General features: G+C 40.5%; 1 protein-coding gene and 1 long non-coding RNA gene across 2 annotated transcripts in view; both read right to left on the bottom strand.

Annotated features, from left to right (window-relative positions):
* Positions 1–1,257: 1,257 nt before the first annotated feature.
* PM20D2 (peptidase M20 domain containing 2) lies at positions 1,258–20,654 on the bottom strand. Its single transcript, XM_082216910.1, has 7 exons — positions 19,549–20,654; positions 19,086–19,234; positions 13,012–13,154; positions 8,640–8,794; positions 7,203–7,335; positions 5,580–5,687; positions 1,258–4,481 (listed from the first exon to the last, which is right to left on the bottom strand). The coding sequence occupies exons 1-7, from the start codon at positions 20,059–20,061 to the stop codon at positions 4,276–4,278; spliced, it is 1,407 nt and encodes a 468-aa protein (XP_082073036.1). The 5' UTR covers positions 20,062–20,654; the 3' UTR covers positions 1,258–4,275.
* LOC309529142 overlaps positions 1,258–24,349 on the bottom strand; it is a 598,034-nt gene continuing 574,942 nt past the window's right edge. The window contains exon 2 of the long non-coding RNA XR_014218087.1: positions 1,258–2,400. This is a non-coding gene — a long non-coding RNA (uncharacterized lncRNA). The remainder of the gene's footprint in view (positions 2,401–24,349) is intronic.

The raw sequence follows: 24,349 nt of genomic DNA on the forward strand, positions 1-24,349 counted from the left end.
TGCTGTGCATGGATAGCCTCACATTCAAGAAGACCCTTTTAATATGAGTGTGCGGCTGCATAAATGGTTCCAGGTAGCCTTATGTTTATCTTATTATTGTTATTATTTTCCAGATTATTACAAATCAAACCAAATTACTATAATTTAATACAATTGCATAAATCCTCTCCTTCCCCTGCCTGAACTTCCTCGCAGCCCCCGGAGGGCTATGAAGAACAACTATCAATGATCATGGGCCTGGCCGGAAACCCAGGTAGCCTTATGCTTAGACTAGATCTTTTCCTGACACTTGAGCTTTAAAGCAACTGCTGCGCAATCCATGTGGCCTACAGCTTGATTGTTTTTTCTCACTGGATTGTGCTTTGTAAACAGAAAAAAGGTAAATTGTACTCTCCCATGATAGTAGCAAGATTCCACCTGTTTGATCTGTCAAATAACATTTATGCATATATTTAAAAAAAAACAAATTAAAACTGTGATATTAAAAACCATGCAAGAAACACAGGAATTCACAATAAATCAATTTCCCTCTTTTCTTTCATGTTCAGATAAGGAATACAGTATGGTTGGGATGGCTTCTACCACTAAAAGTCTCAGCCAAAATCTCCTTGCAAAGGAGGCCTCTGCTAAGGAATCAAGTTTGGAATAGTAAGCAAAATATTGAAATAATGCCCATGACACTGTTCAGCGGTTGCCACCTAAGCAAGTTTTCATTACAGAACACTCAGAGCAACAATCCAAGACCAATGGGTCTTGCAACCTTTGGGTTAGTTCCAGTCTGTTCATGTCAAGTGGCACTCCTGGATCCAACCTTTTTGAGTTTGCAATTTTAGCAAGTTGTGAAGCTGTAACAGGAGTCTTTGCCAGGTTTTTAAAAGACTATCAGAAATATGCAGCATTCTCCAGTCAATGTATCTTGCTCACATCCTGCTTAGGCAGCAACTTGCACAGCTATATGGTTGGAGCAGAAATAACCCTGAGCTCAATAAAATATCGAGTTCACCTTTGGTACTAATGTTTTCAGAAGCAAAGCTTACACAGTTGAATGAGGAGACATAACAAGAATCTTAAGAGACACTGATCCTTTCAGTGCAAGTACTGATCAGCTCCAAATCCCACTGAGGACGACTTGCCCTTGCTTACTAGAGGGAAAAACAACCTTCCAGAGCCTTTCTCCCTCTTCTGAAAAGGTGAAGAGTTATTGCAAAAACTGTGTTTAACTGGATGAAAGAAGCTGAAATACTAAATACAGCATGGTAAGATTAATATTTTCTTCTGAAGTTGACCCAACTCTTAACAGGATCAAAGTATTGAAGCATAAGTTTGATACAGTTATGCATATTAAAATTTGCTATGCCTACTAACTAGCCCATGATTCAGCTGTGTATGATTTCTGTTCCCTAGCAAGTTAGGACAGTGCAACATTTGGGGAAACAGCTGTATGCTGGTAAAAAGAAAACCGCTTCTCTTCTTACAGCATTGGTGGTGGTGGGAAAAAATAAGTGCTGTGGTTAATAATTTCCTAACATGATCTTCCAGTGCTTGCTAATGGATGTTAATTTGCTGCAAAACATTCCAACATTCAAATGTGCAGCTCAAAAAGTTGTCTTCAGAACAGTTTCTACAGGTGATGTACAAAATATACATCTCTGTTTCTCCCTAGATCGATTTGTGCATTTGAGCATGTGTGCGCTTCAGTCAGAAATGCATATACCTTAAGCTCTGCTAAACTTGCTGCAATTCTTTCTGTTTATGAATAAAAATAATGCCGTATATTCATTTAAACCAGTAGAGCTTTTGTAACTCAGCAAAATGTGAATAGCCTTTTTTACTGAACCAACTGACAGGTAAAAATTGAGAAGAAAGGCAAGACAAAAAGAATAAATAATAACATAATAATGGAAGTATTTGACCCTCAAACAGAATATTGTTTAGGCAAACAAGCGGGCATAAAGACAGCATTTATATTGTTCTAGAATACAAAATTCTGTGCAGAGTTTGCTCCCTACAACACTTACAAAGGAAATTTCACATTATGCTTAAGAGGACAGGAAATTAGTGTTTTCTTTCAGCATAAGATATGTTTATCTACTATTAGTTTAAGTAACAGGCAGTGGTGCGCTATGATACCACTAATGCAGCTTAGGCAGTGGTGTGTTACATAATTATGGTTACAATCCTGCAGCATTTTCCTGGGAGTAAACCCCATTAAACTGAATAGGAGTCACTTCTGCATAGACATGCAAAGGATTGTACTTCAAGTCAATTTTGGTGTGTAGATTAATATATGCCAAATACAAAGACCAGCTTGATTAGAAGACAGCTGATCTTAGCATAGGCAAAGAATAATCTAGACAGCCTAGTTAGAAGAGGAGGAAGAGTTTGGATTTGATATCCCGCCTTTCACTCTCCTTCAGGAGTCTCAAAGCGGCTAACATTCTCCTTTCCCTTCCTCCCCCACAACAAACACTCTGGGAGGTGCGTAAGGCTAAGAGACTTCAGAGAAGTGTGACTGGCCCAAGGTCACCCAGCAGCTGCATGTGGAGGAGCGGAGACACGAACCCGGTTCCCCAGATTATGAGTCTACCGCTCTTAACCACTACACCACACAAGTTAGTACTTATGAGTTGTCTAAAATGCCTCTGAATTTGTCAGGTCCAGCTACTCCAGTAGGAGTAGGAGTAGAACAAAGAACAATGGAAAATCCCTTCCAAGAGTTCCTGCCACTTCTCTTTTGCCATACCTTGGGCAGCTGACTGATGATCTGCAGTGGAGTTGGCAGGAAACGGAGATAGGAGATTGTCCCTGCCCCAGGTATATTCTCTAAAAAAGTTTAGAGCCAGTGGAGAGAGGGGCAGAGACAACCCATACAGGATCACATTCCTCCCCTGCAGGAGAAGTACCTTTTACCTGCCAAAGGCCCCAAGAATTCACATTCTCACCATCTTTTGCTTGTTCCGCAGAAGAAAAAAGCCCATCTATTTTCTCTGCCTCGAAAGACAACATACAAGCCCCCAAATAGTCCACTACTGCTGACCCAACTCACAATGGCAACATTTAGCCTTTGCAAATGCATTTGAGGCTCACCCAAAATACTTGGGTATCAACTTGAACATCCATAGGATTCATCACCCCTTTCCTCAACTCATCTCTGTCATCAATCTACACATCTTGGGTCCTGGGGAGTAAATGGTGGCGAAACTGACAAAATTATAGACAATTCTATTTCAGAAAGGAAAATGAATGTGAAACATAACAAGTTCTACCAATCTACTTTGTACAGCAGCTACATTAATGGACTGGAGCCATTCATTTTCAAAATGCAGCTATGCATAAATAAGACAGTAAAGCAGGGTTCATGTACCAGGTTTGCACAAGTATTTCTTTGATTCTGTACAGTACCCTTAAAAACAAACAAACCGCCTACCTACTGTTTTAACTTCTCCTTCAATGTGATTGCTTAATTTGCGTCAAATAGGAAGACTTTCACAAGAAACTCAGTTTTGGGTTTCATTTTAAAACTTATTCCTGGACACTCATTTTCATACAAGTTATTTTCTTCTGGTGTATCTGTATGCTGTATAATTCTATACTATGCACAAAACTACTAAAGGATACACAGCGTTTGGAAATTGTGCAGAACAAGAGGTCAGGAGCCCACCTATAAACATCAAGTGATTACAAGGATAGTCCTTCTAAAAAAATTTAGATGGCCAAAAGAGGAAAGTGTGGTATGTTCAAGTGTTGAGATACCAAAGACGGTGAGATACTGAGTGAAAAACCATTCTAATGTGAAAGTCTAGGCACATCTTGAACAACCACCACCTAACCTTTGGTATCTTCAGTTCAAATACATATAGATTTATGAAGCATATTAAGCCTGTCCTGGTGGATTGCATTTGGTTCTGCATACAATAAGCTAAACATGCAACACCTCTCACTATTCCTTGGCAAGAGAACAGCTGCTATGAAGACAACTCAACATTCCTTTCCAACCAGAGTAAATAGCATTTAAAAAGTTTTTCCAAAAGTATGCAAAGCTGCAATATTCAGCACATTTTCAATCACTGCAGAGAAATCACTCATTTTGTCTGCCAAATTAAGACCACTACATGATATCAGACAATAGCAATATTTTAAAAGTACTCTGAGGTCGCTTAGTTGCACCACTTAAAATATCAAGCATCTTTCCAGCTATTAAACATTTCCTAGAATTCCAAGGGGAAAAAATCTTGACGTTCTTTCGTGTTTAGATTTGTAATATGCTGTACTATTTCAACGTGATGCACATGCTGCTCCGATACCAAGACCAGACACCTTTCCATTTTCAGGGATATTCAAGTAACCTTCCTCTTTGAGTTTCACCAGTCTGAAGTCTTCTCTGACTTTTTCCAGCAGATCTGGCTTGAAAATAACATCCAAAGCAGTCATTGCCAAAGCTTTCGCCGTTCGCAAGGCATAGAACTGAGCTTCTTCCGACCCTAGGAAGAATTAAATCCACAAATGAGAAAAGAAGGGATCAGTAAAGAGGTGGTGGTAGGGGGCTGCATTGGGAGGGAGGGACTGGCAAAGCCAATTCCCTCCTCATTGTGAACAGAAGCGCCTGCTGGATCAAAGAGAAACAACCCACCATTTTTGAAGTTAACTTAAGCTGGTCTGCTGCCTTCAGAAAGGGCCACAGGAGCAGGTCTTACCAAGAGCTAGGCAGCACATTCAAGACTGAAGGGATTTACTGTATAGCTATACCATAACTGAAGGGCTTTGTAAAGGCCATTTCCCCTTCCAAAACAATTCAATTTGAATTACCCTGGGAATAAAAAGATACTGTCTTCTCCCAAGTAGCTTTATGTTTTCTTTTCCTGCATTAAAATGCACATCTTTCAATTTCAGTGCATCTAGCATATATATGTGTTTCATAGAAGAAATTCAGGCTCATTGTAAGCCTGAAGTTATTGCTTCTTGTGAATAAATCAAAGTTCCAAATGTGGACATTTATAGAGTTTCTTCACTACCCTCTCATAATTTCTGCCACAAACATACTTCTCATAGTAGGAGTATCACTGGATCTTAAGATGCATATCTGCATAAGAGATTTCAACAAGTTATCTGCACCTGACCACCAGGAGGTTAGGTTAGCTTATTAAAAAACAACAACAACAAAAACTCTATAAAGATTGATTTAAGTCAGCAGCACATTGAGAGACCTGGGCTTGCTCTTGCTAGTGTTAGTCAGCTAGCAAGGCATCAAGATTTCCAGTTACTTCAGCTGCAATAAAAAAAGCCAAGACTTTTGGAATAGTGTAGCACAGACTTCAAGAGAAGTGTGAGCAAACAACCTCTGAAAATTTGACTGACTTTAACCACTGAAGTGCTGGCTAGAACAGTTTTATTTGTCATTGCAATTTTATCTTATTATTGTATAGTATATTATATTATTATAACCCACTCAGGGACCATATGGTAAAGGACAACTTAGAATTTTTGCAAATAAACAAATATTTATTACTGACTATTCCTAGGAACACAGTACACGGATGTCCACGGAGGAATACACACACACACAAATAAAACTCACTAACCTGCAGCTGTTGTGTACTGCTCGGTATGGTTTAGTGCATCAGACCCAATATAAAAATAAGGATGAATCCCAGGAACCACAAAGGTAACATTCCCAAAATCAGTAGAACCTAGGAAAAGGTAGTTTTAAATGTATCAGATCAGGCTACCAAAAGGAATATATGTAAGTACTGCTCAGCTCTGCATGCTCTGCAGCAATATAATAATTCAGATCTCATACAAAGAAAGCAGCTCACAATTGGAACAGTGCAACTAGGCACATTTGTTCATTTTGCATTATTATACTGTTCCAAATGTCAGGATCACAAAGTTATTTATTTATTGACTGCAAAACTGTAGAATTGGACAAAGACAGTGATATGGAGGTAACCAAAGGCACTGGAAACGCAGTGAAATGAAAAAAAAATCTGTGCAGGAGACTCAGCCCCTGTCCCGCGGCATGAGAAAGTATGACAGAGAAAAGAGCACATAACACAGACAAAGGCAACAGGTTGTGGGGGTTTTTTAGGTGTAAAATAAATATTTTGGGATTAGCAATGAAAGTTGATAAATGATAAGATGCTGAACCAGGCCAATTTCACAATGCATTTTTCAAGTACATTAGGGAGCTCCCAAACATAAATGTTTCACTTTGCCAAGGTAAAATAAACAGAATGCAGAAATGATTCCAACAGCAGAATGGAGGTTTTGGTTGAGAGAATTTAGTTTTCTTAAATAACAGTTCAACAATTCCTCACAGAAATGGAAAAAGGCATCACTCTTAAAGGAGGGGGAAAGACAGTTCTGGAGAAAAAGTGATATACGTAAATAGCATGCACATAAACTGGGTTTTTCCTTTCTGCAGTATCAAGATCAAGCAGTCCTGAAATAATACCGTAGATTCCGGTGTACAAGGCGGCTTTTGAACCCCAGAAAATCTTCTCCAAAGTCGGGGGTCGTCTTATACACTGGGTATGGGCGGTGCGGAGCTGAGCATGCCCCCTGTTGCTGCCCAACATATTAGGCGACTGGGCTTATAAGACAAATCACCAAATTGCAGCTGCCCATCTACGGTAGTTTAACTTAGAGACTACCAACCCTATCCCTTGCATGCTGATGGACAGTAGGGCATCCACTGCCTTTCAATTCTACATCCTATATTGGTTTATGGTGAAAAACAAATACCATGGAATGGCAAAACCACAGCAGCACTGTTTACTGCCCATTTAACTCAACCTGTCCTTACTTCATAGATCAAGTTGAACAAAATGCTAAGAGTATTACAAGAAAATAAGTATATGGTAAAAAGGTAGACATTTTTAGCAGGTTCTTCTGAACATGTGCTGGTTACCATGCTTTAAAGAAGATGAATTTAAGTGTGTGATTGAAGTTTCAGAACAGCCCCATTACATTTTCCCTTACCAAATTCAAATTTCCTTCAAATTTGTTTCTGCATTCACCTAGCGATACATGTTCTGATACTCTAAAATATAAAAACTGATCAGACTTCCCAATTGTTGGGAAATTCTTAAAAGATTTATAAATGTATTTTCTAGTAAAACAAACCAACCAACCAGAAATGCATAGAAAAGGAGTAAAAGCCAACCTGATGAATGTAAACACGTGGATGTTTTATTATTTATTACCTGACAGCCCAGTCAAGTTATCTTCTGGGATGAACTCCATGCCAAGTTTCTTCCCATTCTCAATGTAAGCTTTTTCCAGGCTCTTGTTAGGGAGTACGTTGTAGTAATCATTTGCACCACCTTTTAATTCCATCTAGAGAAGAAAAATATTCATTTGCTTTGACACAAAAATACCAGATAAAGTCTAAACCAAAGGGCCTCCAACTCAATCCTATTTGTCTTACTCAGAGGTCAGTCCCACTGAACTCAAAGGGGCTTACTCTCAAAAATGCATAGGACTTAGTGTTAGGCTGAAATCTGAAACATACTTACCTGAGAACAAGCTGCAATTCACAGTGTGGCTGACTTCAAAGTAAACATGCAAAGGATTACACTTTTAGGAACTAATTAGCTTTCTTCGGCATTTCACATCCTATTTATACGAAGCATGAATGTGGCATTATCTCCTAGAACAAGCAAGCAATTTTCTGCTTCCTGCCCTTAGACAACTGCAAGCTTCTTGCAAAACAGGATAAATTAGAAATGTGGAATGTCTGCTCCAAAGATGCCAAATGGAAAAAAAACAGAGCCAAGATTGTGTAAATTCTTGGAAGGGAGTTCCAACTGAATATGGAAGTGAGCTCCAGTTGGAAATTACTTTGAAGTAGAACCTTTAGAAGCAGGGTTAATCCCCTCTGGCTCCTCACTACTTTTATGATTTAAAGAAAATACCAAAGAAGGAAAAGTACTTAGAAACTGTTCAGTGAGAAAGGAAGCTTTTTTAAAAAAGAAAAGAAAAGAAAAACAGCCCAATGCTGAGTCCTTGTGTATTTAAAAGCATGTGAAAGGTCGCTCTTACTTGGGTATGTTTGCACTTTTGAGAACCAAGACTTGACAAAGTTGAGTCCAAAATATCAGCTATGCTGAGATGTTAGTTCAACGGGATCAGGGTTTTAGTTCAGAGATGGATAAACCTTTTCAGCCTGAGGGTTGAGGCCAATCCTCTGAGGGCCACATGCCAGTTGTGGTCATGGCCAAGCACACCCTGCTCTCACCACACACAGACCACCACTTACACACACACACACACATACATATGGAAACACATTCATTCCCACTGCAGCACTGAGCTGAAACTTTTTCTCCAAGCACTGTAATGAGAGAAAGACAGAAGTGACCAGACCATTTCAAACATCTTGACAGGCCTAATCACCCCAATCTAGCCTGCTTGGAGCCACAACTATAGGGGGAAACTGTCAGAGGGTAGGCTGACATGTAGATGTTATGCTTCTTTCAACTAAAATCACTCAACAGGTCCTGGGTGGTTTGGCCAAGAAGTCATCCAGAGAGTGGCTGAGGCAACAGTCAGACAGGTGGGGAACAAATAATAATAATATTATCATTATTAGTCAGCTCACATTGTCACTTAAAAGCAAAATAAATCTTTATGAACCTTACTTCACACCCTGTGGCCAGGGCTGCAGATTTAAAGCAGTTCTCTGCTTTTTCTGTCAGGATGGAGAGTTCTTTTAACGAAGGAGCACGCAAGTAAAATTCTAATTCAGCATAAGAAGGGATGATATTAGGTTTCACACCTCCATTCTTTATTATACCTAAAAGAAGGAAGAACTGTGTTACTGAAATCAGAACTTTGAATAGTAGGTTTCTGAGGCTTCTGGCTAAAACAGGAAAGCCACACTAGTTTCTGCACCTGAGCCAACTCTCCAGCAGATGTGGGAACAAAAACAGATTTTCTTGCTTTCTTTAAGGGAAAAAAAACTTTTGTCTTGAAATTTTATTTGATTTCAATAAAAAACCCACAAAGATTTGCATTCACGTTCTTCTCAGTTATTCATCTGTTCTCTTTCAGGATGAAATAAAACTAGATGGCATTGGAACAAGGGGGATTAAGGGAGCAGTAACACAGAGGCTGAATATATTTACTAGACCAGAAGTCAAGGCGTAAAAACATCCCTTTCATATTCTAACCTCTGGAGAAAAGACTAAAGTATAAATTAAAGCTGAACAATTTAACATGTTTTTGTGGCATAATTAAACTTTGCTTAACCAAGTTAGGCATCAGTTTTGAACAGTATACCTCCTAACATCTTTTTTCTGCCTTTTTTCTTCCACATAGTGCATGGTGGAAGAATACTTAAGTAGTGGGTTATACATCACCAGCTGCCCATGAGCTGACCAAGAGAAAGGAATAAGAAATGAAAATATTTCAAACTCTTAAACAGTATCCATTTTAAGGAGCTTTTTTTGTGCAAGCATTTGAAATAGGTAAGGGGAACAAAATTCCAGAACACCATCTTTTCCACCCTGGATAATATAAACAGTGTCACCCTTTGTCTGCCCATATATACACTTTCCTTCTTCAAATTTTGTTACAAAGCGACTAGAGCGCTATCAAGGTGCAGCGTCATCAAATGGTAGAAACAGGTTTTAGATCAGAGAAGAGAAGGTTCTGTATCAAAAGCAAGTGTGTCGTTTGTTTGCTTTCCTGTTGGCCCAGATCTAACACACAATAGGCTGACGTTCATCATACTCAATAGACCCATTGAAATCCATTGATTTCAATCAATCTACTCCAAGTATGATAATTAACTCTTGATCTGATATATATGCATGTATGAAATTTTGCCCAGGCAAATGAATCTACTGTCAATTGGGAATTTCAAACAAGAATAAAGGGATATGATACATTTCCATCTTAAAAGTCTTGCATGAATAGAATATTGTTTGACTGAGTTCTGAATGACTCCAGCAAGAACAGGCTCTCTGTTTTAAGACAGTTTGAATTGCTACAATATTGTTATAACTCGGTGGTGCCCAGACCTAATGCGCTTGCAATCTATGGCAATTTTTAGGCAGTAAGTTGTTTTTAGGTTTCTTCAATATACCTGGAATAGTTGCTTACCTGAATAGTTCTTTAGTTGTCTTGGGCTATTCAAATCACTTGCCAGAATCCATCTGCTACACTACAGTAACTGAACATCGGCAGCAAAACTGAAAGCTGCATCTAATATTTATAAACCATCTAAATTTTATTAGGCCATGTACATAAAACTGGCAAGCTTCCCTGCTCCAAGAATCACTTTTACATTATGCAACAGCTATATGAAGCAAATCAAAGTGAGTGTACAGAAACAGAAAGGTTTAACTTTAAGCAAAAACTGGCTGGCTCACAGGTGAGAGGCAATACTCAAGAGAGCTCCTGAGAATGCCATCCATGTATAGCAAAATTAGTTGTTGTCTTTGCTTCCACTAAGATTCAACAAAGTTCCTACAAGCACAGGTTATCCCAAAATGTATTATTCTAAGTATTATTCTAAAGAGCAAGCCCATGCTTGCACCATGCTGTGGCATCAATATGCACACTTTGACTAAGCTTCAATATGTACAAGACTTTTGAGATGCTATCTTTATATATGGTTGATAAACAGGCTATAGAAAAACAAAGTGGTACACTGCTGGTATAATCCCATTCTCATGTGTTTCTGCACAAACTAGCTGGGAAGATGTAGACAGGGCAGTGCAGTGTTTTTCTGATATTGGTGGTATAATCCAATTTGGCCTCAATAAGGTACCAATGCTCACAAGAGCAAGAAGCCCATCATACAAAAATGTGTAAGATTTAAACCATGCACATGCTAAGAGTATTTTAATGGAAAATTGTCACTTGAAAAGCAGCAAATCACTTGCCGTGCGGCCTGGGCCACAAATGCTTTAAATAATTTAATGGTTTTGTGCAAAGAAAACTAATTACTATTAGCTTTCATGACTACATAAAAAAATAAATGTTGACCAGCAAGGTAACCTTGCCTATGGGGGGGGGGGGGGAAAGTTAAGAAGCAGTAGAGCTACTCCAACCAGTTTAACCAGCAACTAAGTGCTATGAAGGGAATATCACAAAAAAAAAAAAACAAATCGGGAATGCAAGACATACCATTCCTTTCTTATCATCACTAAGAGATGAACTTTGCCTCACTCTTTTCAATTTGCTATTCTTATTTGATAGCTCTAGTACAGATAAACATTAACAAGGGCAGAAATTTGATGGGAGGAAACAAAGACGAGAAAAAGTAACAAGTCAGAAAGACCATGTTACTTTAAATTGAAAGTATTATGGATGACAAGTTGCTCAAAACCTTTTACATTTTAGTTTATATGGGGTGAGGGGGAATCTTCCACTGAGAATATTTTTTATGCAGTATTCAGAAGTACTACAACAGTGACCCACAATTCTATCTGGAAGGTATTAACGCTTTGGAAATCAAACAGCAACATAACTCATATGGGTGCTTCTGGATGAGAACTTATCCAATAAGGTGGAGAGGTATCCAATGGGGAACTCCTGAGAGAAGCTGATCAAAGCTGATTGTTGGGGCTATGCTTTGAAGGCCTGATAATCAGCTGACAGTCAGGGTTTCAAAGTGTCAGCCCAACACACATCAGCAGTGCCTCCAATCTCCTCTGTGGCCCAGGTGCAACTTTACCTGCCTCACACCTGACCTCATGGGTAGGACCAGAGGTGTAGGATAGGTAGCTGTGGATTGGTCAAAACTGCCTGATGGGCCTATTGGGCTTTTAGAACAATAGTTACTTTACCATGCAGATGCAAACCAAACCTTTTCACTATTAACTAACTTCAGTCAAGTTAATGAATTGCAAGTGTTTATGGCTAATTTGATCCCTTTGGTTAGCTGTCTAGATTAGTTGCCACATATCTTTAAACGACGTTGTATAAACTAGAAATCCTTCTACAGTTAGACCCATATTATTATGGTCAGGTATAGACAAACAGTAGACTACATGCTAAAACTCAAGTGTGGACCATAGCACTTCAGCCTTGCAGCTTACAAAACTGTGCCTCGTCCTCACAATAATCCCTATATATAGTTAACTAGCACTTAATAGAAAAGCTAAACTAGAACACTATTTGAGAATTCAATTATATAACCATCACCTCTTCCAGGACTCCACTAATAAATGTATCAGTTGCATGAACTGCAGAGCTTGTGTTACAGACACTTATAAGTATGTAACTCGTATGCTTTACACATCTGGATGACACAAGCCTAGCACAGCATGCGTTCTAACCTCTGACTAAGGGTGAGGGGCAGATCCTATAAGCATCCCCCCAAAGCATAAAAAAGATGGAAGGAAATAGAGAGCTGCACCAACTGCCAGGGTATGATAACCCACATTTGGGGGGAAACAAATGTGTGAAGACTCGCTGTTACAATACACATTATTGCAGGTGTTAGCCATCATAATACTCAACCTTAACATCAATCACCATCTGATGAACATTCATTAACCTTGGCTAATTAAACCATACATGGAGCCTGACTGCTCTCACCACCCCTGGTATGAGCAGATAAAATCAGCTTAGAACAACATCTAAACTTGGGTTCATGGTTTGTTCTCCCTAACAAGCGAGAATTTGCCAACAACAAACTAAGTAAACATAGCTTGTTAGGGTGAAACAAATCACAATCCAAACTTCAGACATCTTGCTATATGGGTTCAATTACCTATGGGCTGCATACACCAGCATGCAGCTCACACAATATGGTTTCTTAAGCAAACAACCCTGACATATTGTTCTGGGAAAACATGACCAAAGTCTATTAAGTGAACATATCCGTACCAAAGTTGTATAGCTCTTAAAGAACTTTCAACTTTACCAACAGATTGAACATTTATCAGAAAACTAAACACATGAACAGCCATTTTCATTTTAATGTTAACATGCCAGATACATTATAAAACAGTGCCTGAAGTATTACTTGCTGGACATAAGATTTAATGAACATCTCACCATGAACTCTCCATGTTGGTTTCATTTGCTGTCTTAAAACTGACAGATTGTTGTATGCAAGAACAGCAGCATCTAATGCATTTACTCCTTCCCAAGGGTAAGCAGCAGCATGAGAAGCTTTTCCATAGTATTTCACAGTCACACTAGGAAATAAAAGCCATCACTGGTTTTTAAACACTTTTTGAAAGGAAAAATATCCCCTTGGATTCATTCAACGAGCTTAAGTTCTAATGAGATAAAGGTCTATGCTATAATATAGGGGTTTGATTTTTTTAAAAAAACCTCAATCCTCTATAAAGATAATTGCTGGAAAAACAGACCAACATGTTTTGAGAGTAGGAGGTATTCAATACAGAGCTTTGATACTCAAAGCTGATCTTTGTCATCACAAAACCAAGTCTGACATTTATATGGACCACTTGTACTGAAATAGGTACATACAAGACAAGAACTAATTTCTGTGAAAATAAAGAATATTAGTATATTAGACAGAAATAAATTGTGTCTGGTAGAGAAATATCTTAACAAATCAACTAAGAAAACAGACATTTTCAAAAGGCGTGAAGCAAATAACAAACTACAATCAACTGGTGTGAGATTTCCTGACAACTCAGTTCACCACCTCCCCTCAATTACAATACCCAACACAGTTGTCCTCATCCAGAGATCCTTTCCAAATGGAGAACAATTCAAGCATTTCATGAGAAGGAAGTACACATAAATATTTATTTATACATGGTTCATCCACTGAATGGGGGGAACCATTCTCAATGGAGGAGCTCCATGCATTCTGAGCTGCCTTAGCCAGAACCATTTGGTTTGTCAGGATGAAAGAATTTACAGAACACAACAGATGCTTTACTATTAATATTGAATAACGCTGCAGTGTTTTCTACCTTTAAAACAAACAAACAAACAAACAAACACCACCACTGCATTTTCTAAATTCTAAATTTAAAAAGATCAGATGACGGCCAGCTCTGCCACTGAATTGCATTATACAGATTGCAGTATCCCTGACACATTTAAAAACCTTGCCTTGTTTATTTTCATGAAAAAGAACTGTGTTCAAATCAACATAATCCTAAATTAAAATTTAATCACAACTATGTAAGATCTGAATTTTGAAAAGCAATGTTAAAAAATTAGCATGAAAAATTTAGAGTTCAAGGAACTAGCACCGTTATAACTTTGGTCTATAAAACCTGCTGGGATCAAAAGATTAGTAAGTGTCCTCTTGTATTTATTTATTTATTTATTTATTTACCACATTTATATCCCACCTGTCCTCCAATGAGCTCAAAGGGATGTAGGTGTTTCTCTCTCCAGATGACCCTCACAACAACCCTGAGTGATAGGTTATGCTGAGTTGGTGAGCTTCACAGCCAAGTGAAGATTTGGCACTCTAACCACAATACCACACTGGTTATCTATCATATTATGGCATATATCATATTCTTCCTAAGATCTTAAGAGATCTATAAAGATATGAAACCAGCTGCAACAAATTGCAACTACTCAAGAGTCTAAATATATACATCTGATGACTTTATTCTGACCTTAGGAAACTTGAGTTACACTTAGGTAAGATGACTACCTGAGGCTTAGTAATAAAAATCATTAATTAGAAATAGGTATTAAGCACACTATGAACTGTGAGCAACCAATCCCAAACGTCCCGCATTACACAGGACCCTTGCACAGGCTTTTGCTTACATGGCTTCATTTTCAAAGCGTGATTTATCATCTAGAGTGTGTGTGTGATTCTGTTGCAAACCTATTCTTCTTTGGCTGCAGCCAAGTTTGGAGACTGTGCAGACTTTGTTCAAAAATACAGTGATATGTGTTTAATAAAACTTGACAGAAATTATAACGAAAAGGTTAGGACAAACACAAAAGCCAAAGGTAAAGACAGCAGTTTGCATTGTCCTGTGTGAAGACAAACTTGACACATTTCCCAACCAAAAACTATGAAGAATTCAGCAAACAGTTTTCCAGAGTTCAGAATATTTGTTGCTGAGGTTTTCCTAGAATCAAGTGTTATAAAAACATTGTTAAATGCGGATATGCTGTGTATCAGCACTATCCACTTCCAACATGACCCAAACATAACCCCAGCAATACATGCTAGGTGCAACCTATAAAGCTATAGCCGAAGACAGCCCAGCCTTTTAGGGTCATGCCAGGCTATGGAGTTCAGCAGCATAAGTTATATAAAGTAGGATAGAGAAGCAGCATAAATGCTATAAATAAGAGAAACAAGAGAATCATACTTCTGTCCCAACTGAATCATAGGGAATACTGTTGTTAAGCTCAGAATGCCAGTGCTCTTCCATCCTTGTGCATATATATAGTTAAAAGATCTATACTATCAGTCTACTGAGAGCTGCTGGAAATGTTGATTTAACACTGCTGTTGAACATAGAAATGCTAATCATGAAATCCTACAGCTCCTCTCACCGAGGTATGATGTACTGGCAAAAATTGGTAGCAGAGTTTGCTTGTTTTCCTCTTCCCTCTCTATGCCTCCTCTTTTCCCTTCTGTGCTGTGAGTGATATCCAACTAAGCCATACTTAAACCAGACCCATTAAAACGGGCTAAAATCCATTGCTGCCAGTGGGTCTACAGCATATTATGACTATCACTGAATATCACTGTCTTTCAGACTGCATGCCTGTGAGCAGGTCATCTTGTTACTGATCTTATGTCATCTGCTCTGGAAGCCTTTTCAACAGAAAACTGGGTAAAAATACTTAAGGTGGCCTGGCTCAAGAACTAGGATAGAATCCATCTTAGTTCTTAGTTTTAGAATCCATTTGTCAAAGGCCTCTCTCTCTGCGTCCTGAAGTTAGGTGAGTGACTAGTGGGAGAAGTGCCTTTTCAGTGCTGTAACTCTCAACTGTTCCTTCATCATTACAATTTAGGCAAATCTCTTCTGTCTGCTTGGAATGCTAATGGCATTTGGTGGCCTGTTATGATACACACCACCCTTTTAATTGGATCACTGCTTTAAGCGTTATTTTCTGACTCAATTTTATTTGCTGCTACGTTTTAAAAATTGTGTTAGCCACTTTGAGATGGATGTGAAAGGTGGGGTATAAATTCCTAAAGTGAGTAGCATTCAAAAACTTGCTCTGTACAGTTCTCTCTTGTAAATCTCAAATGAGCTCTGAACTTCTAAGCAAGAATTCAGTACTGTACTGTAAGTTCAATACTGCCCCATGTATCAAAAATATTACTACAATGGCAATTTTAAGAAGTAAATGCGTAGAACTTTCCTACTAGTTGTTTTGGTATGTGGAGGGATATGGAAGCTAAGAATACAAAAAGCATCTGAAAGTACACATTTTCAAACAGAGCTCTGTTTTCAGTTAGTTTTCATATACTGATGTCCACCACCTCCCTTCCCGCTAATCCTGCTATTACTGTGCAGGAGTAGAGGATCAAGCATCAGGTGTACTGCATCCAGGGAGGGGAAAAAAGATTATGTTCTACAAATGGAGACAATTCAAAGGGCTGTGTTTTTACTTGATGAATCACCTGCAGAAGAAGACGTGAAAACATTAGAATTAGTACTGATCTAAAATAATCTGTTACATGAGACCACGATTAATTATAAAGTTCATAGCTTCTGGCATTAGATTTTGTGCCCATTCTGTTCAATATGAAGAACAAAGGAAGATTAAGTCAAGACAAAACTGAAAAAACTGTACTAAATTTCTATGAAGGGATAACATCCCTTCCACACATACTGGGGGTCGAGGGGGGGAAGGAATCTCATCTTAGTCTCTATAAAGATGTTGTGTGGTTTTCAAAAGAAGTGAGGAAGTGTTCTTCTACCTCTAGTCACAAGAAATCATCTGTGCTGGTCAGCTCGCTTCAAAAATGGAAAGCCATCTCTAACAATGATGAGGAAAGGCACTTGAAGCTTGTAATATTTACTACTGAACCAATGAGAGCTAGGTGGTGAAATGAAGCCACACCTTTTATTTATTTATAGCATTTTTATCCTGCTCTTCAGTCACAAAAGGTGCCCTGAGTGGCTTAAGATGAGCCTTTCTATTAAAAAAAAACCAATTTGGGGTGAAACGACTTTTGCAAAGGAATTTTTTTTTGACAAATATAACTTGTTTGTCATTGCAATATCTGCAACGCACCACTGCTTTCCTGATACGGAAGGCTACTGAGATGTCAACATAGCCATCATATACCCTGGGTGTGAACTTCACTATGGCAGAAAGGCAGTCAAAAAACAGAATACCAAGAGGAATGGGGCACTCTGCATTTCTGGGTTGGTGTGTTAACTGCCAGAAACTTTTAAGAAAAGTACAATGTACAGTAACACCTCTGGTTACAAACCGTCCTCCTTGCGAATGCTTTGGGTTACAAGCTCTGCTATCTTGGAAGTAAGTGCTCCTGGTTGCAAACTTTGCCCCGGGATGTGAGCAGAAATCGCGCTCCAGAGGCGCGCAGGAGGCCCCATTAGTGAAAGCACACCTCAGGTTAAGAACGGTTTCAAGTTGAGAGCGGACCTCCGGAAAGAATTAAGTTCATAACCAGAGGTACCACTGTATTCAAATCTATATACAATCTAAATTGTATACAGCTGAACATCAGTTCTACTTGTTCTTAATATGCCTATGTGTGGTCATCTTTGCAGAAATGTGAAAGGAAATATAATAGTTTTTAACACTCAACTGTACAGCTTTGAGTCACAAGACATTTAGGTCTACATTGCAGGCAAACACCAGATCTAATTTCTGGAGATGTTTGGTAATGAGATCAGCTGAAACAAACTCCTTTAATAATCACATGAAGCAAGACTGTATAACCAGAATTGCTTCCAACTGAACAGAATGACTTCAAAAACACCCAGCACCCTCTCTAGTCCGAATAATGGTTCCGTCCAAATATATTAACAAATGTGTATAAACAATAAAACAAATTGTGGGTGGAAGGGTGTTTGTTAAACTGCAGCATCTCCTATTCCAATAAAGTTGGCAGTTTCGTGAACGCTATCACACATCAGGAAATGAAATTTATACCTTGAACTAAATTAAAAAATCATTGTTAGGGTTACCTAGCTACTGGTCCAACTGATTTAAAAACAAAACAAAACAGAAGCTCATTAGGCAACTTGAATAAGATGATGTTGAATAAAGAAGATATGTTTCAAATAAGTAAAAGTCCCTGAAAATGAAGCCCTGCTGTAATTCACTACAAAGTGACATAATTTTGCAGGCAGTACTTTACTCAGAATGTGCATATAATTGTAAATATATACAGAATAAGGTCAATAACTGAAGATCTTAGGACCAAATCTAGATGGAGGCTCTATCTGCCCGCTCCTCCCAACAACCAGGGGAGTAAAAAACATGTAGAGAGTAGCAGTTCTGGAACTAAAACTTGCTGGCAGATCATTGGGTAGGAAATAGCTTAAGGAGGATGGGAAGTAACTCAGTGGCACAGCATTTGCTTTGCATTCAGGAAGTTGCAGGTTCAATCCCCTGCATCTTCAGGTCGTGCAAGACGAGCTAGCTAGACCAATGGACCTGTGTTCTGTGCATGGACTCCATCACCCATACCGAAGGACTGGTTACTGGGAGCAGGTTGGCTTTGGAGGTCCTCATATCTTCCTCACGCATCACCCCAACTTTCCCCAGTGAACAGCTAAGAGGGAAAGTACGTAGGAGAATTGTGGGTGAGCTTTTTCTGGACAGCATAGTGAGAAAGAATGGGACCCTTGGCACAAGAGGCCTTGGCAGCTGTTTCATAATGCCACCCAGCATTCCTTTCTTACTGGGGCCCTTTAGGATAATGAATTAACGGTTATGGTATAAAAACTCAAACCTCACGTAATACAAGTTAATTGAAGGAGAAACTTGTTTCGCTTGGCAGCACCACACAAGCACCACGTGCTCATTAGCGGTTTATTAGAAACAGCAGCAGAACGTTACATAAATTGTTCCAAGTGCCCTTTGGAAAGCCAAACGAGTAACTCAAAAGTGGATCAAAAGTGAAAGGCTTGTTACAATGGCCAAGTAAACAATGCCTCCCATTCCAGTTTACTCACTCATGTTCTGCTACGTCGGGCAAATACGCTGCATCTTCTTGGGACGGATGGGCCATGAAAACAACGTCCAGACCATCGAAAGCTCCGGCTTTGATCAAGTCGATTTTGCCTCCTCCGTCTTCTTCAGCAGGGGTGCCCAACACGGTGACCTGAAAGCAAAGGTGACATGTGGGTCAGGAAGTGCAGCAAAAACCAAAGCATCCCGGGATGCGGCACTCTCTTTACGGGAGGGTCTTTCTTTCTTTACCCATAAGTTTACAACTTGCATATACACCTCCAGAGATCTTTCTAGGGCACTTTGCGAAAACAAGACGCAAAGAAGGGGCATGGTGAGAACTACAGCAGCGTCCCAGCGAGCCCACCCCCCAAAAAAGGAAAGAAAAAGAGGGGGCTCGGAAAGGTTGTGGGCTGAAGGCAGGATATGCGGGGCGCAGCTTCTCTCCCTCTCCCACCCACCCTGCACCTTGACGGCGGGGACGTGGCGGGACAGTCCGTCGGCGGCTCCGCTCGGGCGGAGGCTCTCTAGGGCGCCCTTCAGGCCCAGCGCGGCGCCGGCGCCCACTTCGGCGATGAGGTTGTGGCCGCAGGCGTGGCCGATGCCCGGCAGGGCGTCGTACTCGCACAAGAAGCCCAGCCGGAGGGGCGCCTTCTGCCCGTCCTCGATGGCGGCGGCAGGAGCAGCCCCCGCGGCGTCTCCCTCGCCGCCCCACTGCCAGTCCGCCCGCAAGGCCGTCTCCAGCTTGTAGCTGCGCTGCACCAGCCAAGCGCCGGCTGGCGAGGACCCCGAGGCCAGGCCGGCGAAGAAGCGGGCGAGGGCGTCGTGAGCCTGGCGCTCCTCGTAAGCCAGCTCCGGCCGGCTCCAGATCTCACGGCTCAGCTCGGCCAGCCGCTCCGACGACGCCTCGACGCACTCGGCCGCCCGGCGCTTCAGCTCCTCCAGGCGCGCCGGCGCCTCGGACGCCTCGTTTGGCCTCATCGGAAAGGAGCTCGTTCTAAGGGAGAATAAACGGGAACAACGAGGGCGCGCTGCAGCGTCAGGAAAAGAGCCACCGCCGGCTTCGCAACCACGACAGCCACCGGCAAATGTCTGAAACCCGCGCCGCCCGAGGGGCTTATATAGCCTCGGTTAGCAGCCCAGGCCGGGACTTTCTTCCGCAGAGCTTGCTGGGAAAAGTAGTCGCTTTTCTTTAACACTCCGCGAATAGTTCTAAAAGGAAAAACAGCTCCCGTCTCCGTGTGCTGCTTAAGCTACCGAAGTGTTGTTGCTCAGGTGTATATATAGGGTTTAACCTGAGCCGAGGATCAACACCGAAACCTAATCCTACCTCTTTTCCTAGAAGTAACTCGATACAGGGCATTGTTCAACCACCAGGGACAGAGGTTAAAAAAAGGTTATTTCTGGACTAGGCTATTGGGTCAATATTATGTTTACTGTTGTGGTACCCGAATGAAGATAGATAAGAGACAGATAGAGTGGTTTGTGAAAATTTATGTATATCTGTGTTTATATGCAATTTTCACATCTCTCTATTCAGGTACCACAACATTAAACATAACACAAACACAGAAAAGAATCAACATTGAAAGATACCGGTGAGAATCTGTATTGTTTCAGGACTTTGAAGAAACGCTGGCAAGTGTACACTTAAGTCTGATCAGGTTTGTCTTCCAGGAGTCAAGTGTATTTTTATCAAGAGTATTGCATCAAATAAACATCTGTATGTTTATGCTGGTGGGTGTATGAAGCTCTGCAACTTTCCATTGGTCTACCAGAACCACCATCTGTTGGGGTCATAAGGGCCGGGAGATCAAGTTTAATGCAGCCCTCACAAGTCTCATTAAGTATTTAGCTGTGCATGGCTTAATCTGTTCATAGCAAAAAGCTTTTGGTGTGTGTCTGTTTAAAATAGAAGTGCCTGCTTCTGTCCCCAAGGATGTCTTGAGCCTGCTGAAGTCAAACGAAGAGTGGCTGAAATACAATTGATTGCTGATTGAAACCAACCAGTAGCAGTTTAGATCACATGTAAACACCCGTAAGAGTTTTATACCAAGGATTTGACTGATTGTGTCAAATTAATATTCATATCCCCCTCACCTCTCAGTTCTCCCTAGCCTACCTTTTGTCACATGTTCCCTTGTTGAGACCACCACCCTATTCATCCTATTGTCTTTACAGTCTGTATGAGCTGTGGTCCCCTAGTTTCTCACTGTTCCCAGAACTTCCTGCCTACTTAACCTCACAAGTTTTGACAGTTTATGAACATTCCCTATCATCAGAGAAGTTTGGTTATTAGCCAGCCAGCTACAGAAGCTATCCCAGACCAAACGTCAGCCACTGTTATCCCAGAAGTGTCATCTATCTTTCCCCCCCCCCCAGCATGTTTTGCATCTAATTTGAAAGACTATTAACATACTGGCACATTCATGCAGAAGTTAAATATCCAGAAGGGTGTTGATGGGTTGCAGAATTCAGGTTTTTAAGGCCTAAAATGATCCTCCAGAGCCTCTGCAATGTTAGAAAGGCAGTGGCAGCCAGAGGGGACATCGGTCCTCTGCCAGCACAGACCTACTTGGACATCAGAACAGATATACCTTCAATATAAAAAGAGATAGGGCAAGCAAGCAAAGGGGACAATGGCAGAGGAAGTATCGCTGGGGCAGCGGGAGCATTTTAACATGGCAACAAATATTTTTTAGCTGCCAATGTTGTATCATATTTATAAACATCTTACTGTATTTAGCAGAGCTCTTCTGGTAGCAAATCACCTACTAAGGCTAAACTGTTTCTACCAGGAATCAGTCAAGTTCTTACAGGCTTAATATATATTGTCATTCATCATTCAAACAAATGAAATCAATCCTTTCTAAATCCCCATTCTAGCAGGATGCTTCTTTATTGCTCAGTTTATTGCAACATGTGTTTATGACAGTGAATTTTAATGGGCTGATTGACTCACTTTAAGAAATATATATTTGCTAAAATGCGCCTATCCTGGCAATAATGGGAAGTAATAATTCTAAACATGCTTGGATTGCAGCTGTACATGAAGTTCAGCTTTCTTTTGGCTTAAATACCAATAATATAAAACATCCTCCAAACCACAAATTAATATATATTCAGGCTCTAATTGATATCATAGACTACAATTAAGAGATTATGCTAAGATACATTTAGTATCTCAACAGTTTCCTGCTGTATCTTCTGATAGCTGGCTTACTATTTTTAACAACTGCAGCACGTGTATCACATTATTTTAATAAGAGAGAGTGCTGGAATATTCTGTTTGAAATGTTGATATATTTAAGTATGTTAGAGAAATAATTATAATGGGTCTCAAATCCAAGTAAACGTGATAAAAACTGAGCTGTTTGCTTCAGAGGTTGAACAGTGACTATACATTAATCAAAATTTATGGTATAAAAGCCGTATGAAAAGGAGAGAAAGGATTAAGTTAAGCACTGCATTGTTTACCCTGAATTTTGTGCACTAACAGCTGAATAACCTGCCTAGTTAGGATTAATGGAAAGATGAAAAGAACAGCAGAATACAGGGATGCATGCAAGTTTCAGCAATGATATAAAAAATTATATATATATTTAATTAAGGCGGAGCCAAGACATATAAAATAATTTAAAAGAAAACAAACATTTAGCATACCTAATTGCATCTATTTATTATTAAAATTATCCCCCTCTTTTCATCCAAGGAGCTTAACTGTCATACACAGTTCTCCCCCCCAACTCCATTTTACTTCACCACAACCCTGTGAGGCTGAGAGAGCAGAATGACTGGCAAAAGGTCACCCTGTGAGGTTCATGGCTGAGCAGGGATTTGAGCCTGAATCTCCCCAGTCCTCACCCAATATTCTAACCAATATGCAACATTTATGTTATAAATATAATCTTTATGATAATTATTAAAGCAGTAAAACCTCACTCACTAAAGCTGCAATCATATCCACATTTACTTGAGAATAAGTTCACTAAACACAGTGGGACTGACTTCTGAATAAACATATGTAGGAGTGGGCTGGGTGTCCCTGTCCCATGTCTCAACAAGCAAAACCAGGTCCTCCCTAGGATTATATACAACTAGAATAGACATGAAAACGTGCTTCCCCTCCATTATTCAGTGAGGTTAACACTGAAGGATATGTTGATGTGCAGTTCACAGTCTGTCTGGTTTCTCCCTCCCTTTGCCAAATTTGATGAAAATTATATTTAAATCTGGCTTCTCCTTCCTGTTTGTATTCAAAGCTAGCAGGTATTTGGCATTTAAGCCTTTCTTCCCTTCTCTGGGGCTACTTAAAGACCTATGTGCCTAAGGGAAGGCAGAAGAGTACCCCAGGCCAGGAAGTCTGTAATAATTGGCTCCTGAAGGAACCATCAGTGGGCAAAATGCTGAGGGCACTGTTGGAGCAGGCCCTCCTTTCCTTTGTTATTGTTTAGTTATGTCCAACTCTTCGTGACCCCATGGACCAGAGCACACCAGGCACTCCTGTCTTCCACTCCTTTCCTTGTTGTGGTTGTTTAGTCGTGTCCAACTCTTCGTGACCCCATGGACCAGAGCACGCCAGGCACTCCTGTCTGCCACCCCTTTCCTTGTTGTGGTTGTTTAGTCGTGTCCAACTCTTCGTGACCCCATGGACCAGAGCATGCCAGGCACTCCTGTCTGCCACCCCTTTCCTTGTTATTTAGGCGTTTAGTCATGTCCAACACTTCGTGTTCCCATGGACCAGAGAACGCCAGGCACTCCTGTCTGCCACCCCTTTCCTTGTTGTGGTTGTTTAGTCGTGTCCAACTCTTCGTGACCCCATGGACCAGAGCATGCCAGGCACTCCTGTCTGCCACCCCTTTCCTTGTTATTTAGGCGTTTAGTCATGTCCAACACTTCGTGTTCCCATGGACCAGAGCACGCCAGGCACTCCTGTCTGCCACCCCTTTCCTTGTTGTGGTTGTTTAGTCGTGTCCAACTCTTCGTGACCCCATGGACCAGAGCATGCCAGGCACTCCTGTCTGCCACCCCTTTCCTTGTTATTTAGGCGTTTAGTCATGTCCAACACTTCGTGTTCCCATGGACCAGAGCACGCCAGGCACTCCTGTCTGCCACCCCTTTCCTTGTTGTGGTTGTTTAGTCGTGTCCAACTCTTCGTGACCCCATGGACCAGAGCATGCCAGGCACTCCTGTCTGTCACCCCTTTCCTTGTTATTTAGGCGTTTAGTCATGTCCAACACTTCGTGTTCCCATGGACCAGAGAACGCCA

This window comes from Podarcis vaucheri, assembly GCF_965113315.1.
Source record: "Podarcis vaucheri genome assembly, chromosome: 3".
NCBI classification, from domain to species: domain Eukaryota; kingdom Metazoa; phylum Chordata; class Lepidosauria; order Squamata; family Lacertidae; genus Podarcis; species Podarcis vaucheri.

What these genes read in the sequence shown, in the direction of transcription:
- PM20D2 (XM_082216910.1), bottom strand. Translation starts at nt 20,061, where the DNA reads ATGAGGCCAAACGAGGCGTCCGAGGCGCCGGCGCGCCTGGAGGAGCTG. An exon ending in ACCAACATGGAGAGTTCATG is followed by an intron (nt 8,795 to 13,011) that starts GTGAGATGTTCA and finishes TCCTTCTTTTAG; the next exon opens with GTATAATAAAGAATGGAGGT. An exon ending in GCAGTACACAACAGCTGCAG is followed by an intron (nt 4,482 to 5,579) that starts GTTAGTGAGTTT and finishes AATTCTTCCTAG; the next exon opens with GGTCGGAAGAAGCTCAGTTC.